Source organism: Nyctereutes procyonoides, unplaced genomic scaffold, assembly GCF_905146905.1.
Source record: "Nyctereutes procyonoides isolate TBG_1078 unplaced genomic scaffold, NYPRO_anot_genome, whole genome shotgun sequence".
NCBI classification, from domain to species: Eukaryota; Metazoa; Chordata; class Mammalia; order Carnivora; family Canidae; genus Nyctereutes; species Nyctereutes procyonoides.
This window is the reverse complement of record NW_026575047.1, coordinates 11,217,805-11,237,651: the sequence shown is the minus strand read 5'-3', so window position 1 is coordinate 11,237,651 and position 19,847 is coordinate 11,217,805. Positions and strand designations below refer to the sequence as shown.

The 19,847-nt window shown below is 35.9% G+C and overlaps 1 protein-coding gene across 1 annotated transcript; it reads left to right on the top strand.

Annotated features, from left to right (window-relative positions):
• The first annotated feature begins 2,758 nt into the window (after window positions 1–2,758).
• LOC129510577 (ADP-ribosylation factor-like protein 2-binding protein) lies at window positions 2,759–18,861 on the top strand. Its single transcript, XM_055326796.1, has 5 exons — window positions 2,759–2,924; window positions 5,442–5,524; window positions 17,704–17,929; window positions 18,348–18,750; window positions 18,786–18,861. The coding sequence occupies exons 1-5, from the start codon at window positions 2,759–2,761 to the stop codon at window positions 18,859–18,861; spliced, it is 954 nt and encodes a 317-aa protein (XP_055182771.1).
• The last annotated feature ends 986 nt before the right edge of the window (window positions 18,862–19,847 follow it).

The following is a 19,847-nucleotide window of genomic DNA, read 5'->3' as shown; positions in this document are numbered from 1 at the left end:
AAGTTGCTATAGTATGGTATGATAAAAACCGCAGAAAATGTGTACTCTGAATCAGAACTTTAAATTCTCTAGGTTTCTGTTTTCATGTGAAAATAATATGAAGTAATAATGTTCTTATCAAAAACAATATCTGACATGGGTTAGGCCTTTATTCACTAATATTTATTAGTGAAATGTCTAGGGTACTATTAGATGATGTGTTGAAAGAATGAGAAATTCCAAAACCAGAAACTAGCTCTTACGACAATAGTATATTATCATGAATTAGCTACCTGTAGTAATGGTAGTGATGGTGTAGTGGAGGTAGTGGTAGTAATTAGTATCCATCTACTATTTATCCATAATAAGAATGTAGATGTGATTCAAAATTCGCAGTAACCAAGATTTTTATCTCAATGTATTTTCTTACTGATTAATTAAAATGCAACATTTCAAAGAAAGAATCTTCTAAATTCTTGGCACTATGTCTCAAACAACAGACATATAAAGTAAAACATATAGTCTTTGCTTCAAATATTTATTTGTGCTTCTCTATTATGATAGTATGTCCACACACATATAATTCTTTGACTCCGTGAGAACATTATCGCTCATTTTTTTTTTTTACTATCCCAACACATGTCTTCATTTGCTTCCTTATGCAGCCTGAATTCCATGGTTCATTACTATCACTCTTTCCTTTCCAACATCATTCCCTCATTATTTTCATTCTTCTTGTATTATACACACTTGGCAAAACTCAACCTTCATTTAAGAACTTGTTTCTCTATTTCTTAAGGGAAGCAGCAAAAAACTGTCACAGTAAATCAAATGAATGAGGCTGACAGGTATACTGAAAATTAGTGAATATCAACTCTAAATGGAATCTTATTCTGCCTATAAAATATACTTATCCTCACTCACCTCTATCTTGTATTTGTCATCCCCATCCCCTTCTTCTCACATGCTGTTTTGTTTTTCATGTATTTACAAGTCAGAAGACACAATTTGGAGCTTCTCTATCCTCCCATTACCAAATCTGTGGGCCAGATTTTGTCTTTTCCTTTTCTTCTTCCTTCATTTCACAATATCCCTTATTTTGTGAAAGATCATTGCTTTCATTTAAGTTTTAAATTATTCTTAGCCTTAAAGTGCGGTCCAATAACTAACAATTTTTCAAGATTTTTACCCATCTATATTATCCTAAGACACCAAGGAGGAAGTAATGGTTTTTCCTGGTCATTGAAAAATGACATATTCTTGGTCATCTTTCTCTACTCAGTTGGTTTATGAGAGAAAGGTCGATATTCATTCATTGACATGGTGTACTGACTTGAGCTCTCAACTACTTTAGTTCTTGTTTTTCACTGGACCTGTCTGAGCCCAAGCACTGTAAATTCTTGCAACTCCTGTTTTCCCGTGAATAGAACACTAGGTGGGATTTACTTCAGCAGGTTAACCTCTTTCTACCTCATGGGGGGTACATAAAATGAGATTGACTCTTGGATTCCTGGATGTATTCGGTGCAGAATGAGATACAGGAGTCTAAGCAGTGTTCTTCCATTCAGAAGTTTGCCGGAACTCTGCATAATAACTATTTACCTGATGCTATTAATTACAAGGATATTTTTTATTATCATCTTACTCCCTATTGATTTTTCTAGCAGTTAGAATCCAGAGTAAAGGAAGACTGAGTGATGGGTTCCCAAAATTTCCAAAAAGTTTTATTATGTCTGTATTCATTTTGGAGACAGCCGTGAAACATACTGTATTTCTACATATGGGTACATTGGAAGAATTAATGTTGCTATATGGATCCTCTTTCTAACTTAGATATTTATAGATTTATTCTCTTTTGAGTAGAGAAGAAGGATACCACAAGGGCATGCTTTAAAGGATGTTTTTTCCTCAAAAATATTCTTCTATTATATGACCCCCATGTCTGAAGGCATATAATAAGCAAAGCTCTATGATCATTTATGGCATCAGGATAGAGAGAGGAAATTATATAACTTACTGCTATTCTCAAACCACATCAATGTACTGTCATTTCACTGACTTCACTAATAGTGGCTATTGTTGATTTTAGCATTAAATAGGCTTGTAAAATAGAGTAGAAAGAAATTAAGTGCCAGAAATGAAAATGTGTGGAGAAAAAAAAAAGATAAACTCCAAGAATAGGGTCTTTGGATTCTATTGCATAAGTTCCAATGACCTGGAAATAATATTTAAAATGTAAAATAATATCAAGGAAATATCTATAGACCAATTTTGACTGTGATTAGTTCTGAATGAGATTAATGAAGAGACACCATTCCTCGTATGTTTTTATTACAACAGAGGAATCCTCTTAATGAAATAAAAAAATTACCTGAATCCTTTGTAATGGGTATATAAGAAAAATGAATACCCTTGAGTATGCATATATTTTTAAAGTGACAGAATTTATAGACACTTAGCCAAGTCTGAATGACAATAAGAAGCTCAGTATTTTCATATATAGTTATGCTTTCAATATGCACTAACATTATTAGTTATGAATTGTATGCAGCAGAGAAAAGAAAATGTTTAAATCAAAAAGTGAAGGTCAACAAAGTAAATTAAAGTAACATTTTCTTAATATTATTAGTGTGTTTAGGACAATACTAAAATGTTACACTTAAAAGTGTGTGTGTGTGTGTGTGTGTGTGTGTGTATATATATATATACATATATATATATATATATATATGAAGAGCTCCAACAGAGTGAATAATGCAAATAGCCAGAAACGGATTCAATGATTAGCAATGACCCAGTGACTTTATTAAACAAATCATGTAATTTCAAGTTTGTGACAATTGATGAAGGTCTTGTGGTCCTACAAGCATCCGAGCTCTGCAGCATGACAGGATTTAAGGCAGGCAAGGGAATTGCTATAATAAAGCCTCATCATTTGGCATACAGTAAGAGTAAACATGAAGAGACTTCATTAAGAATTCTGTACTCCCAATCTGTACACAGTAGAGAGCAAAAGCTCAATCTAGGAATAGACAACTTGTTCCCACCATGGATCAAAATGGGACATTAAACAAATAGTAACAAAAACACCAACAATGGCAATAGCAGAGAAAGTAATGTGATGAATATTTAATAATGTGATAATGATTATAAAAATAAACATTAATAAAAACCCATACATGTTTACTAAATTAATAGTAGGAGAGAAAGCTATGTGAGTTTCAGCAAAATCATATGGTTTGTATTGATGTTGCAAATAAAAATGGACTCCATATATGCATGCTATCTTGCACATGTACATCTGTGATCATTTTCACAGATTCTACTGACTTTGGGATATTGAACGTTTTGACAAGAAATAGGCTCAGGTAAATAGAAACTGAAATTTTTAAGGACAGATCACCAAAAAAGATAAGAATAAAGCTGACAAACACCAAAATATAACCTAGAAATTTGTGCTGGATTGCAAACATTATTCCTTGTTTCTTGTGGCATGACAGTAGAGATAAGTTTTGTCATGTTGGACCTTCTGGATATCATCGTCTAGTTATTCTCAACGGTAGTAGTAATTAGAATCGGGTTTGAATTTTGAAAAGGTAATTGCTAGCAAGTAAGGAAAATGAGGATTCAGGGAGAAATAAATCAGTTCACTAAGCTACTACTCAGCTGAAGAAACTCACTCTCCAAGTGGAAAGAGCATTAGTTATTTTGTGCACAACGCCCATTATTAACGTCTTCTCCATTTTTTTTTTTTTTACTTTGGCTACAATTCCCAATTTTATTGAGGGAATCACCTCTCTGTTAGTGTGTGTGATGTCAGGAAGCTGTGAATTAAATACCTGCCATGTATCTTAATCAGACAGTGAGAACCTGATGTAAGCTTGTTAGATATGCAGAATCTTAGGCCTCACTCTACATCTACTGGGTCAAAATCTACATTTTAATAAGATCTCTAGGTGATTCATATGCACAGTAGAATTGAGAAGTACTGCTCTAGAGCAGGCCAATATATCCTTGTTCCTAAATTCTCTAACAAATGTCACAGAGTGCAGGCTGAGATATCCTCATTATCTTTAGAGGGGTATGTGTTTGCTTCAACTTCAGTCTCTGTCATCTGCCTCTTTGTGGCTATCTGTTGTGACCATTCTTCAAAATCAGGATAAAGCTCCACTCAAAATTGGTTTCAGATTTTGAGATGGATGATGCCACACACACACCAAGAGAATGTGAAAAGATTTATTAGTCTCATAATGAAACTTTCTGGGAACAGCAGGGCAGCTCCAAACTAGTTCTAGAAATGGCTCAAAATAGCAGGAAAGGAAGACTGCCTTTTTGTTGTTGTCTTTATTTTGGACAGGGGATGGAGCTGGGGTGGGATCCTAAACTAGGGAAGGGGCTTGCATGACTGGAAACTTACATAAAGGCCAAAGGAGTGGGCATCAGTGCTTTTTGTCAGCTTTCTCAGATGTGAAGTAGAAGGGGAAAAGGTAGTGATGAGACTTCAAAGCTGTCAACAAACACAGGTCAAAAAATGGAGTCAGGATCTTTATTGCAATTCACTTCTGATGTTCGATGACTACAATTTACCATTGTTAAATTGAATTTCAAGCTAAGTAAACCATCATGGTACTTTATGAGGACAGCAGCCTGAAGCTGGTAAGAGAAGTGAAAGTTCTACCAACCAACTTGTGCAAGAGTCCAGCATTATGTATTCTAATTCTGAGAAGTGAAATTAAAATTGTCTTGGTCACTATTATTGGTATCTAAGACTCTGAAATGGATAAGGAGTGTCTTGATGAGACCTTGTGTTATGCTTCTTATAGGTATGGAGTTATGCATGACCATGATTTTACATTTTGGGTACTGGTGAGGTCAAAGAGTCCCAGAGTTCTTTATCCCAAAGAGATAAACTTGTATGAGTAATGGCTGTTTCTGTCATTGGATTGATCAAACAGCCAGACCATATGCATTGGCTCAAGAGTCTATAAAAATGTGCAGATGGAGTAGATTGTGGGCTAGGGCTTCCAGTACTAAGATAGCTGCCTAAAGTTCCTCCAATTGTGCTTGACCTTGAGCCCTGTCTGTCAACAGGGCATATTGAATAAAAGATGAAAAGTAGCAATATCCCACTGAGCCCTGACACATGTGCTGATGGCCATTATGTTAAGTATAGTCTCTCATTGTTAACTCTCTTGATCCCAAGCGACTCTTCAGGAGCCATGAAGTTGAGCAGAGGGATGATCTCCTCCAGTACTGTAACATCTGGTAAGAGTCCCTTGCCAGAGGGATATGCCAGAGAGCCCAGGTTTGGGTCTATCCTATAGTGAGAGGTGTAGATGATTGTGCCAAGCTTTCAGGGAGCTATTTCCATGACTGAAGCCATGATGAACAACTGGGTGTGGAGGATCATAGGCTCAGGGCCCATGAGAATCTCTGTTTCTTTTTTGTTGTTGTTTTTTTAGAATCTCTGTTTCCAGGAGAACTCAGCATGTGGCAAGCAATTGCTGCTTTAATGACATATAATGCAGAGCTAAGGAGAGCAATGGTATGTGTCAGAAACCTAAGAATCACTTATAGCCATTATGGATGGTCCTGAATCTCCAGAAGGAGTAAAAGAAAGTTGCTAAAGCCTCTACAATGACTGAGTCTCTTAAAGACACCAATAGAAGCACTTGTTGCATTTTAATTTAGACAGACACTAGAATAGTTTTCTGGAAAGAGCCCTATTCAAAATGAGGCAATTTGCAAATAACATTATAAAATGGGTTTGAATAAAATCTGTAAATGGAACACATTGCATCCAGAAACCTAAAAGAAGTTGTGGGAGCTGAGAGGGTCAATAGCTATTGCTATATAGTGTTAGGGATGGAGTGGGCCCCTCGTTTATCAAATCATTTCTGCAAATTAACTGAGGTGGCATAGACTCAGACTATGTGTGGGCGATGATTTCTTTTTTTTTGTGTGTGTGTGAGAATGTTTATCCTGAATGAGTGTTTCAAAAGAATTTCATATTATTAATGTGATATCATGCCTGTATTCCTGAAAAAAATTAGATGTGGTTCCGATCTTGCCTACCAGGACTGTGCAATGTCTGGTTGTTGAATTACCCTTTAGATTACCTTTTCTTTCTTGAATTTTCTTGGATGACTTAGCCTAGGGAGATGAGAAAATGAATAGGAAACTGAGGAAGCAGTATACTAGACTTCTGTTAGTCTGGACCTATAAGAATATGAAAGTAAGATATATAACTCTATGTCCAAATTTGAGGTACAGTTGATAAAGTATAGAAGTGTGTGTCTTATTCTTCCTTCTTTAGTGTAAATTCTACTGAAGTTCAGTATCTTACTTGCCTGCCACATGAGGCATTCAAAATACTTGTCAAAAAAATGAAGCTATAAATGACAATAGAAAAGCTTTAGGAAACGAGTTCTAATTAAGTTCATTTTTTTTTAATCTTTATCCTTTATCTCTGGCTAGTCTTATAAAAAGTTTATTTTCCATAATATGATCATCCTAGTTAATCATCTTCTTCACTAAAATGAAAAGTAAGGAGAAAGTACTTAGGAAATAAAACATTTTTATCATATAAAGTATTATATATAAGTATTATATGTAGCATACAAGTATACAGACTGTATATAAATATGCATATACATATCTAGCATCTAAAGTGAAAAAATACTACAACAAAAGCAAACTATGGCATTTTGGCTGTTCTCTGTATTGATTTATCGAATTTTGCATAAGCTTCATCCTCATGATGGTGGAATCACTCAGAAATTCTTAGCAAAAAAAAATGCTGATATGTAAACTTGTCCTTTTATTTGTCATCTTCTCTTTTCTTCATTCTTTACTATACACTTAGAAGTACTGTGGTCATCTCTCTGTTAGGGAGCCTAGCAGGGGAGTCAAAAACACTTTGTAAACAGATTTTCTTCTTTGTCTACTTGGGTTAAGATGTCTAATACTATGTTTTTATCTTCCAAGTTTTAGTTCTGACATGAAATACCTGCTTGTAGTACAAGATAGAAATTCTATCAATTCAAATAAATGTTTATCCTATAATATATTTTTGAATTAACCTATACTACAGAAGATGTTTTAAATATGCCAAATGCACTCTGACATCTTTTCAATGACTCTTGGCTTCCTTGAGAATGTTCTGGTTCTCAGGTATGATTTTCCTCACCTTCAAATTTATCTTCATCTATAGTATTGGACTTTCTCCCATTTTCAAAAGAGAGAAAAAAATGTTCATTTTATTTTTCAGAGAAAATGATTTCACCTCTACACAGATCCTGTCTTTTTAAAGCTTCCTCAGCAATAATACTTCAATAATTATCAGCACTCTTTCCTCTTTCCTGAGTTCATAATTTCTCACTCTGTCAGAAATTTCTCATCAGCAAATAAATATATTCAATCATTTAGGCCTTAAAAATAAAAGTAAAATATGATATTCCATTTGCTTCTCCACATTTTGCCTATGCTAGGTACTAAGGCAGTCCACCTCTATTCAGATTATTTTTCCAGGAATGTGGTAGGGTTACCAAAGAAATATGATGTAACTTGCTTCTGATTAAAATCCTGTATGAGCCATACTCCTCACATTCCATGGGCGACAGTCCAGAAGATGTTTGTCAGCCTAAGTTCCTGAGTGATGATAATATTGAATAGATATCCTTGAAATGATCCTTGATTTGACATGTAAATAATGTGTGAGTAGGAAAAAAAAAACTTTATTTTTAAGCTATTAGATTTGGAGTTTGTGTTTACCAAAGCATAACCTCTCTATCCTGTACTTAATATAGAGATTGATTCCTAGAATTTGAGGGCTAGCATAATAAAAACCTAAAATATGAGAGAATTTCTCACTGTCCATATCATTAGCAAAGAGAAAACTGTTATTTTAAGGCTACAGAGATGGTAATATATATTAGATAGTAGCAAAACTTTTGATAAAATATTATTGGTTGTAATTTAGAAGGTAGACTATACATCTAGTAGATGTGAAGTGTTAAAGGAAGAGGTTGATAAACAGAAGGAAGCAGAGCGTATTTGTTACTGTTTAGTGTATTTAGTAACATATTACAAGAAGAGTAAGCTCAGAATAAATTGGTCACTCTTCAAGAACAAATAGAAGGGAATAAGCGTTTCTAAAAATTTAGAGCCTTGTAATATTAAAAAGACAACTTTTTTTAGACATGAAATAGGAAAAAAACTTTGGGGGAACAAATAAAAAGTAGATTTAAATTAAGCTTCCGGTAAAAAAAAATGTAAAGAATTTTTGACTGATTAAATTGCCTCCAAGGAAAAATCAAATTAAGGAAATGGCCATGATAGACAAAACCATCTGGATTAAATTGCATCTGAAAAACAATGCAAATTAATATTGTGACAAACAGTAAATATTTTCAAATGGACAGAATTTCTCAGGAAACAGACTAAGGGTGTGCACCTGCCAAGACTGATGAGCTCCAGGTATTTGGTAAGTCGAGCTATTGAGAGAGAGACAGAGAGAGAGAGCGAGAGTGGTTAAGAGAAATACAGTACACATAAGATATATATTTTGAAAGGAAAGGTGATTATGAATATTGACATATAGAAGTGAAGCTGATTAAAATCAAACTGTTGAGAATTAACTACGTTTTTAAAAATAATCTGTCAAAACCAGAACTAGCTTGAACAGTAAGAGTTAGCTGCTATTTGAGACTTGACTCTTGGCCCCAAATATCTATGGACAGAAGGTGATCTGAGAAGTATTCACAGTGTCCAAGAAGAACATATTTTCTGATATCCATTTCAACTGTGGCAAAGGAAGATGGTGGAAAAGAATTATTGGATTTTGATTTGTGTCGCATTCTTCCATTTTCCAAAAAGGAATGTTTAATGTGATTTCCCAGGCCCTATTCTCCCAAAGTTTATTGGAGTGTGTTTGTAGGGGCAGATAATACATCTTTCTAAATTCATAGATCCCCAAAACAAGAATAGCTACAGCTATGATTTATCTAAAACTCCTATCCATCATTTTAAAAGAAAAACCTTTTCACTGAGAAAACTGGCACTTTTAGTTTGATGCCATGATTAAATGGGATTTACAGCTGAGGTGAGTAAACTTTGTTTTCAGGAAGAAGAGTGAAAAGAATATTTGGTGACCAGAATATATTGCAGTAGTTTTTATAGTTTTCATAAATATTCCAGTCTTTTCCATTCTGAGAAGAGTAAATTGCCCTAACACCCCCTTGAATGTAGGCATGGACATGTGACTTTCTTTGGCCATGTGAACATGTGAACAGAAGTCTTCAAGATTCAGTGTACAATTGCTTGTGTTTCTTTTCCTTCCCTGCCACAATAATTACAAATTATATTTATCTAAGATTTTATGAATTTATTCATGAGAGACACAGAGAGAGGCAGAGACATAAGCAGAGAGAGAAGCAGGCTTCATTCAGGGAGCCCAATATGGGACTGGATCCTGGGACTCCAGGACCACAACTGAGCCGAAGGCAGATGCTCAACCCGAGTCACCCAGGCGTCCTAATAATTACAAATTTTGAAGCCCCCGTTAGATTGAAATCTGAATAAGGATATTATGGGTCAGAATCCTCTGCTGGCTTGAGACAGACATGAGGCCTAAAGGAAAAAATACACTTTTTGGTGTTTTAAGCAGTGAGCTATTAAAGTTATTTGTTATAGCAGCATAATTGCAAATATTATATTACAATTCTTATCTCATGTCTTTTTCCATGTCAGGTTTTGAAAAATGTAATTTATGTGTGTTACTTCCAGATTTTCACTATATATATATATATATATATATATATATATATATATTATATATATATATATCTGGATTCTATTCTTTCCACAACAATAAAATTGGCCCATTAAGTTCACCAAAAACATGGCTAAATTCAATGGAGGCATTTTAGCTCACATCTTATTAACATAACTGCAGGATGAGTTAATCAAAATTGTTTGATGTAAAACTCTTTCCTTCCCTGGATTCTCGACACCATTGTGTTTTCATTCCATGTTTCCTCTTGGGTCCTTTATCGACTTCCATTTCACATTCCTCAAAACTTAGTGTTCAACAAAGTGCTAAAACTCTTTGCTTTCAACCTGCTTCTTCTGAGAGAAGCATTCACCTTCAACAGTTGGAAATGTTTGAGTAACTCCTAAATAAGTATCTTTAGTTCAGATCAATTTGTTGCATTCCAGAATCTATGTCCATTGTCCCCTGACCATCATACGTCCACCAAGTTGTCAAACTTATCAACTTGTAAATACCATGAATTCTCTCTACTACACACATCTAGATGATTACAAAGTACTGGTTATTCCCCCCCTTTAATGAGAACAGTCACATATTTCTCTCTATTCCCGCTGCCAGTATTTTAGTCTAGGTTCTAATTATTTCTCCTTGATTTTCCAAACATCTGCCTTACCACTTTGCTTCTATTATCCAGCTCATGTTCTGCACTGTGGCCCAAGTGATCTTTCTAATGTAACAGTTGGCACTAGTCACTCTTCTTGAATTTCTTCGAAGTCTCTCTCTTTTGCAAGTAGGATTAAATCCATTCTCCTTACTGTTCTTATAAAAATATTTTATCTTTTTAATCCCTTATCAAAATTCATCTGTTCACATTTTCCTCTTGTAACATATACTCAATTCATACTGAAATGTTTATAATTCCCTAAATGATGCCTTCTTATTTTACTAACTCTTCTAATGCACTCTTTCTGCTGGTTATTTTTCCTCATCTGAAAATAATCATTTTATGACTGAGTAGCAAAACAGTTTTTCCTCCTTATTTTCCCCATTATACTCTGCACATTTTTATTACCTCATTGATCCTACTGTGTCATCATCTGTAATTTTTGCTGATTTCTGCCAATCTATAAAGTCTCTGACTATAGAGATTACTGTTTATGTGCTTTTGTTTCTCTGGTGTCTAGGATTCCAAATAGTAAGTATTCAACATTCATTTATTAATTAAAATAGATTCCTTTCACTGTGTTCAAACCCACTCAGAACTAAAGCTATATATTTGTTGAATGGATTAACAAGTATATGGTTATTCATCTCTTGGGGAATTCTTTTTGATGTGAAATGCCTGAAATAGTTTCAAAATAGTTTGTCAAGAGTCTGTGAAAAAAAATAAATATTTCTTTATATGTTATTTCTTTCTTTCTAAATTTGTTCCCTTAATGGATGTGCTATAGAAATTAGCCTCATAAACATAGCCGCTGGCAAGTCATTTCTTAGTTTTCTCCAGCATGATCCCAAATGAGACTTCTCACTATTCTCTACAATCTTATGCCAGCTTATTAATATGATCTCTGTTCAGTCAAAAGATCATGACATTCTAGGACTATAAATTTGATAGAGTATCTCTAACAGGCAAGAAAAAACTTTCTCAATAATTTTCTCTTCATACTTTGAAAAGCTTTTTTGAGGAGGAATAATGTTGATCTTACTTAATTCTACTTTTCTTCTTACCTACCTCCTAGAAAGCAAAATGTGGCTTACCCGATGACACTTGAATAAATTTATTTCAATACATCTAATAGATGAGCTATTAACAGCTATAAATAACTTAGGTAAACTTTAAGTTATTATCTTGTAACCATAGTAAATGGAGTTCTTGGTAAACAGGAATGGCCATTTGAATTTCAAATGTGCATGTTTGCAGAATGGTTTATGAAAAATGCTTATATAGTTCATGATTTGATGGATTGATTGATCAAATTAAAGTACAATGTCTATATTGTCTATAGAGTACAATGAAATGAGAGTAACTCATTTTAACATTCTATGATAAAAACTCTCTAATTATAAAATTCTACCCTTGAATCTCAACACATAATAAAATAGAAGTGACATCAAGTGGACTTTGGAAGAGATAATTATCGCTTAAGAGTGTTTTAAAATTAAAAAGATAAAATCCATGTTAAAATCCTTATAAAATGTCATACAGTAAACACAATAAAACAATAAGAGGAAATGTGTTTTTTTTTTTTTTTTGAGGAAATGTGTTAAGCATGCAGATACTTGGATCCTAACACATTACCCTGTTTAAGACTCTGCTCAGCCTGAGGCTGACTTCAGTAAAAACATTAATCATGACTAATAAGTAATTAAAAATAAACCAATATCAATTTTTGAAGGTCAGTTGTTACCACTGACAAAAGTGCACTATGAACAGGAAGGTTCATAGTTACTTTTCTTTTTTTCCTCTCTTTTTTTTTTTTTTTTTGGCATAAGCTAGAAAAAAATAATTAGAACAGATTTTTTTCTAAGTACAAGCATTGATAATACAGAATTTGCAGAGTACATGGAACAAATTCTTTCAGAAGCATGTTTTATTATTTTTCCCTAAGCCACAGATGTTAGCTGTTTTCACATCAAAATAATGATGTTAGTCATGAGTTTCTCGGAAAAGCATTTTTAAAAAGCTTTTGAGCAGATGAGATGGGAGATGTGTTCTTCAGAACAAATGAAAAGAGTCATGTTTTCAGTGGAATATCATGAGCAGAAAAAATTTGGCAGTAGCCTTTGAACAGATATTTTAAGTGCCTACTGAAAAGTTGGCAGAGAAAGACCGAAAACTATAAACTAACCTATGAGAAGTGGAGTATCAAAAGGCCAAAAAAGAATCTGAAAATGACAAACTTTTAGGAAACAAGAATCCAAAGAACATTCAAGAGAATAATATGAGCTTGTGTTCATGTATTTTATACTTTTCTGTTAAAATGTATCTCAAATATAAAAAATACATCACAACATATAAAGCTCTACAATTTTAGTCAATGTGAATACAACTGTGCAACTGCTACTGACATCAAAAATGAGAACAGTGCCAGCTCCCAGAAACCCCTCTGGTATTTTTTCCCTCAAAGTAATTGCGACCCTGAATTCTGTTCAGTGACTGAGCCTGTTTTGCAACTCAGACACACGTACATGCAGACATGCACACACAAACACACACTGGGACTGGGGTAGGAGTAGGTGGTTGTTATCCGCTCAACATGAAGGCTAATTTAAACATGTTTTTGTGGTTGCAACAGAATCTTTTCTATGTAGGTCTTCTATTTTATAACTATATTAAGATCAATCTATTCTCTTATTGCTGGACATTTTGGTTGCTTTCGCTTGTAACTAATAGAAATAATACTGCTATAAACACAAGTGCATGTGCCCTGTGATGCAATTATGAAAATTCCTGATTCCCAGAGAATATTTGCATTCCACTCCATTCTAGTAGATACTGCCAAACATTTTTTTTTCAAAATAATTAAACTAATGACACTCCCACAGGAGTGCATGGGCATTCTAGTTGCTTAGAGTCATCATCACTATTTGTAAGTGATGCCAGTCATTTTAATTTTAGCCATTTTGATGAGCCTATACTTGATCACATTGGTTTTATGTTTCCTTTCTTTTTAAAATATTTTTAATAGATTTTATTTATTCATGAGAAGCACAGAGGGAGAGGCAGAGGGAGAAGCAGACTCCCCAGAAATAGCCTGATATGGGACAGGATCTCAGTACGCCAGAATCACAACCTGAGCCAAAGGCAGACGCTCAACCATTGAGCCACCAGGTGCCCTGCCCCTTTATTTTTAAGATTTTATTTATTTATTAATTACAGACAGAGAGAGAGAGGCAGAGACATAGTCTGTGTTTCCTTTAATCACTAATAATGTTATATATACCATTTCACATACTTGTTTATTGCTTAAATATTTTCTTGTGCCTGTTGGAGGTGTTTCTCCTCTTTTTTCTTTTCTTTTTTTTTTTCTTAAATTGCCTGTCTTTTCCTATAATCATACAGAATTCTATGTTCTGACCATGAGTCTATCTTTGGTAATCTATGGTATTATAACATCTTCCATCAACTTATGGATTGCTTTTTAACTCAATGGTTTCTTTTAGCATTTGTTTCTTGTAATTTTTCTGTTTTGTTAGTAAATTTATGCTGATGTCCTGAAATTAATTGTGGATTTCTCTCTGTCTCTCTTTTTTTTTTCTATCTGGAAATATTTAAGACAGCTGCAAATTATTTTACAATGTTTGGAGTAATTCACAAGATAAGTTATTTGGGCCAGGAACTTCTCTCTGACTAAATTTTTAGTTAGAGATTTATTTCCTAGATATTGGAGAATTTAGATTTTCTATTTATCTTCTATTAAGATGTAATTGATACATAACATTGTGTACGTTTTAGATGTACAACCTGATGATTTGGTACATTTATATATTGCAAAAGGATTGCCACTATAGCATTAGCTAATATCCCTATCAGGTCACATAATTATTTTTTTTGGGGGGGGGGCAAGAACAATGAAAATGTAGTTATTTAGCAACTTTGAAGTTTATAATAGAGTATTGCTTACTATAATCACTGTGCTGTGCCTTAGAACTCCAGTTCTTATTTATCTACTAGTTACTAGTTTTGCCCTTAAATATCTTCCCAACTCCTCCACCCTCCTGCCTCTGGCAACCACTTTTTTTATGCTGTTTCTGTAAGTTGACTTTTTTTTTTTTTTTTTAAGATTCTGCATATAAAGGATATCTTGAAGCATTTGTCTTTCTCCGTATGGATTATTTCACCTAGCATAATGCCTTTCAGGTCCATCCATGTTGCAAATAGCAAGATTTCCTTCTTTCTCATGGCTGAATAACATTTCACCATATGTATATACAACATTTTCTTTACCCATTCTCCTGTTAATGGACACATAGGTTGTTTCCATATCTTAACTTCTGTGGATAATACTGCAGTAAACATTGGAGGGTATGTTTTTCAATATCCTCTTTTCATTCCCTTTCGATACATACCCAGAAATGGGGTTGCTGGATAATATGATAGTTCTATTTATAATCTTTTGATTACCATACTGCTTTCCACAGTATGACCCAATTTGCATTCCCATCAACAGTGTACAAGGATTATCATCTTTCACATCTTTATCAATACCTGTTTTCTTGTCTTCTTAATGCTGATAATCCATTCTAGCAGGTATGAGGTGATATCTCCTTCTTGTCTTGACTTGCATTTCCCTGATGTTTAATAATGTTGAGCATCTTGTCATGTATCTCTTAGCTATTTAGATGTCTTCTTTGGAAAAATGCCTATTAAGTTATCACACTCATATTTTTAAAAGATTTATTTATTTATTTGCGAGAGAGAGAGCGGAGGTAAGGGGACAGGGTCAGAGGGAGAGGGAGAGGGAGAGAGAGAATCTCAAGCAGAAACCCCACTGACTGTGGAGCCCAATATGGGGCTCAATCCCACCATCTGTGAGACTACCACCTGAGCCAAAATCAAGAGCCCGAGGCCCAACCATCTGAGCGACCCCGGCACCTCATGCCCATTTTAAAAAACAGACAGTTTATGATTCTTTGAATACTGAGATATGAATTTGAATATTGAGTATGGTAACTCTTTTGTCAATTTTATGAAGTCGTGGTTTTCAAAGTCTTTGTCCATTTTATCAAAAATTTCAGGGTGATTTTTTAATGTTGATAAATGTTCCTTTAATATCTTTATAATATATATACAGTTGAAAATGATGTTTGCTTTTCATTCACATCAGTAATTTGTAATCTATTTTATTAGCCATATTGTTTTTTTTCCTAATTACTTTTTTCATACAACCAAATTTTAGCTGTTGATTTTTTCTATTGTTTCTTGTTTTCTATGTCATTGATTTTTCTTGTCAATCAGGTCTCTTTCTAATTCATTAAGAGGGATACTTAAATCCTTGATTTTCAATATTCTAATATATGTGCTTATGGCTATAAAATTCCCTTCACAACCCAGCTTTAACTTCAAAACACACATTTTGATAGAATATATTTTCCTCATCATTTAGTTTAGAACGTTCCTTTTTTGTTATTTTGGCTTTGATTTATCAACTATTTTGAAGTGTATTGCTTTATTTCCAAGCATTCTTAGATTTTCTAGCTATCATTTTTGTTCCTGTGTGTTTCTAGCTTAATTCTTCTGTAGGCAGAGAACAAACTAAATAATTTCAGTCACTTAAAATGTATTGGTACTTGCTTTATGGCATAATAAATGTTCAATTTGGAAAATAATCCATGTGCACTTACAAAGAATGTGGGTGAATAGTCTATGGATCTCAATTCAACCAAATTTGTTAATCATGCTATTCAAAAAAAGCTAGTTCTTTACTGATGTTTTTGTCTGCTTGCTTCATCATTTACTGAGGAAAGTTTGCTAAAATTTCCATTTCGACTGTAATCTTGTGTACTTATCCTTTATGATATGTCAGTGTTTAAATATCTTGAAGCTGTGTTTTCATGTGAATAAAAATTTAGGACATAGATATAGTTCCTTTTGAATGAACTATTTTATCATTAGGCAATATTTATTTACATTGATAGAAATAAACCTTGCCATTAACTCTAGTTAAACTCTGAATTAATATTAATTATACCAGCTTCCTTCTGATTACCATTTTCATGATATATATTTTTGCATGCCTTTATGTTCAGATTTTTATATCCTCATATTTAATGCGTGCCTATTGCATGGATCATATATTTGACTTTTGCTCTTGTACCGTCTGATAATTTTTGCTTTTTGCTTGGACTATTCTGTTTATTTATATTTAATATTTGATTTTTTCTCCAGGTGATTACAAATCTGTTATTTAATGTTTTTACCTATTTTTAAAAAGTATTCTTTTTTTAAAAAAAATATTTATTTATTCATGACAGACAGAGGGAGAGACAGATAGAGGCAGAGAGAGAAGCAGGCTCCGTACAGGGAGCCTGACATGGGACTTGATCCCAGGTCTCCAGGATCACATCCCAGGGTGAAGGCAGCACTAAACCGCTGGGCCACCAGGGCTGCCCAAATTATTCCTTTTTTATTTTTATCTCTCTGTTAGCTTTCTAGGTATGCATTATATTATTCTATTAGTGATTACTGTGGATATTAAAAAATGCTTCCTTGACTACATTTTTGCTGATAAACAGAGTTCATAGAACCCTGATAACCCCATTTCTTACTCTTTCACCATTTATATTGTTGTTTTTAAATTTTAAATAATTCCCAAAACCATGAAATCACTATTATTATAAATTTAACCATTCATTATCTATTTACATTTACCCAAATAATTGAATATTCTATTACATTTCATTACTTAGTATATTATCTTACAGTCTTGGGGATCACTTTCCTCCTACCTGAAAAACAACCTCCCCACTTCCTGCCTTTTGTGTGTTTGGCTTTGAGTGTTGTATTAGTTTTTGTTTGTTTGGAAATTTATTCAGTTAACCATATTTTTGAAGAATACTTTTGTTCAGTGTAGAATTTTAGAGTGACAGTTTCATTAACCACTTAAAAAATGTCACCCCTATGTCATCTGGTTTCCATGATTTCTGTTGAGGAATCCATCGTCAGTCCCTTATTATTTGAAGACACATGTCAAAAAAAAAAAAACAAAAAAAACCAATAAAAAAAAAACTCACCTTTTTTTGGACAGGATTTTTAACAACTTTGTCATGATTTTTCCAATTGTGGTTTGCTTTGTATTCATTCACTTGAGGAGAGTTTCTGGAAGCTATAAAGAATGTTTTTCATCTACCTGTGTATGCTCCTCCTCCACAGTTCATAATCATCAACAATGATGAAACTCGCATTATGTGCCAGATTCTGGGCTAAGCATATTACTTCAGTTTTTTCATAGAAGACCCAAAAGCAGAGCGCGCGGGTGCGGGCCGAGAGGCCTGGCCGGGCGCGGGGGCCTGAGGCCTGTGAGCGGCGCGGCGAGGCCTCCCGGATGCCGGCTGAGGCTCTACCGGGCAGAGCGGAGGCTGGGCCCGGGCCGGGGCGGGTCAGGCCGACGGCAGCGGCAGCGGACGCCCTAGTGGAAGAGAGCTTCGCGCTGTCGCTCCCTTCTGCCTCTGATGTAGGATTCTGTGGGACCCAGGAAATCGAACAAAATCCCCTACGCCTGGACAAGCAGAGCAGGACGGACTCTACTTTGGGCTGCACCCGCCTTGCGCTGACCTGATTATTACTTAGGGCAGAGACCAGGGCGCACCCTCACCGGAAGTCCGGCTCAGGGATACTGCCCCGCCCCAGTCAGAGACCAGGGCGCACCCTCACCGGAAATCCGGCTCAGCGGACCAGCATGACTGTGCAACTTCCTGTGTATCCCATTGGCTACTGGCCCCTATAAAGTTGCTAAGCCTCTTAGTCTCGGGGTCCAAGTCTCCCCTGCATCGGGTACCCTTGGGCCCAGGCTCCGGCTTGTAAATAAACCCTCGTGTGGTTGCGTCGGTGTCGGCTCCTTGGCGGCTTCTGGGATTCGCCATCTTGGGCACAACAAATTCGACGCTGTGGTTGGATACTTAGAGGACGTCGTCATGGATGACGAGTTCCCGTTACTACAGAGGAATTTCATGGGCAAGTACAATCAGGAGCTTGAAGACGCGGAAGAGGATGCACGCACCTACACGCCTGTTTTCAATGAATACGTTTCTTTGGTAGAAAAGTATATTGAAGAACAGCTGCCGGAGCGGCTCCCTGGGTTTAACATGGCGGCTTTCACAACGACTTTACAGCACCCTAGAGAGGAAGTGGCAGGCGACGTATGGGACGTGCTGCTCACGTTTACAGGCTTCCTGGCTTTTAAAGAAATGTTTCTGGACTACAGAGCGGAAAAAGAAGGTCGGGGACTGGACTCAAGCAGTGGTTTAGTGGTGACTTCATTGTGCAAATCCCAGAATGTGGGATCCCTTCATTGTGCAAATCCCAAATCATTGCGCCAGCTTCCGAGAATGACCTGCGGCCCAGGTCCCACCGCCAGGCAATGGGATCTTTCTGGACGTTGCCAGCCTAACAGACTGGAAGAGGCTCTGGCTAATGTGACAATACACGTTGGAAAGACTGACCCTGTTTTACGACTCATTAATGTTAAGTATTGATGGGTCAGAGGACAATCCATTGACCCTCCAAAGACCCCGAAGCACCTTCTCGTGGTTGGTGATCCTAGCACTCCTCCCCGAGCAGACCCCCTGCCTCAGGCCTCTGCGTCAGGCCCTTCTGGAGCAAGCCCAAGGCGCGCATCACACCGGGGCCTCTTCCCCTGACATACATGCTGGTAGGTCCGAAGCATTTGGAAGAACCCATCCTCTCCGACCCTCTTTGGCTCCACAGGCTCTGCATGTCCATCAGGCTCTTGTGTGCCCACAGCCTCCTGTATGCATCGTCTCATCAGACCTGCAGCCTCAAAGGGGGTTCTTCCTGTTGGGGAACAGGTCCCCAGGCTGTTAATCAAGCCAGCCGCCTGGCTGAGCTCCTTGCCACTCCTCCCATCCCAGCGAGCCTCGGCTCTAGGAATCAGCTGAGGATTCAGTCCTGTACCTGAAGCTCCATGTGAACATCAGTTTCTTGTCTTTCACTTCGCAGTCCTTGCATCACTGTCTTCTGCTAGTCCTTGATTTAGTCTGTTTCTAGAATCCTCTTAAGCATTTTTTTAGAAAAATATTTTTATAGGTAAATACTCAGGCTAACCTAGTGGATATAATCTTGGAGCCTCCATGATTACCCACTTAAAGATCAAAGTATAGGGATCCCTGAGTGACGCAGTGGTTTGGCGCCTGCCTTTGGCCCAGGGCGCCATCCTGGAGATCCGGGATCGAATCCCACGTCGGGCTCCCGGTGCATGGAGCCTGCTTCTCCCTCTGCCTGTGTCTCTGCCTCTTTCTCTCTCTGTGTATCATAAATAAATAAAAATTTAAAAAAATCAAAGTATTATATGCTGTGTGCTTTTTAGCTGTTGGTGCTATGAAAGCGAAAAGGCTTTCTTTGTTGTTGTGCCTGGTT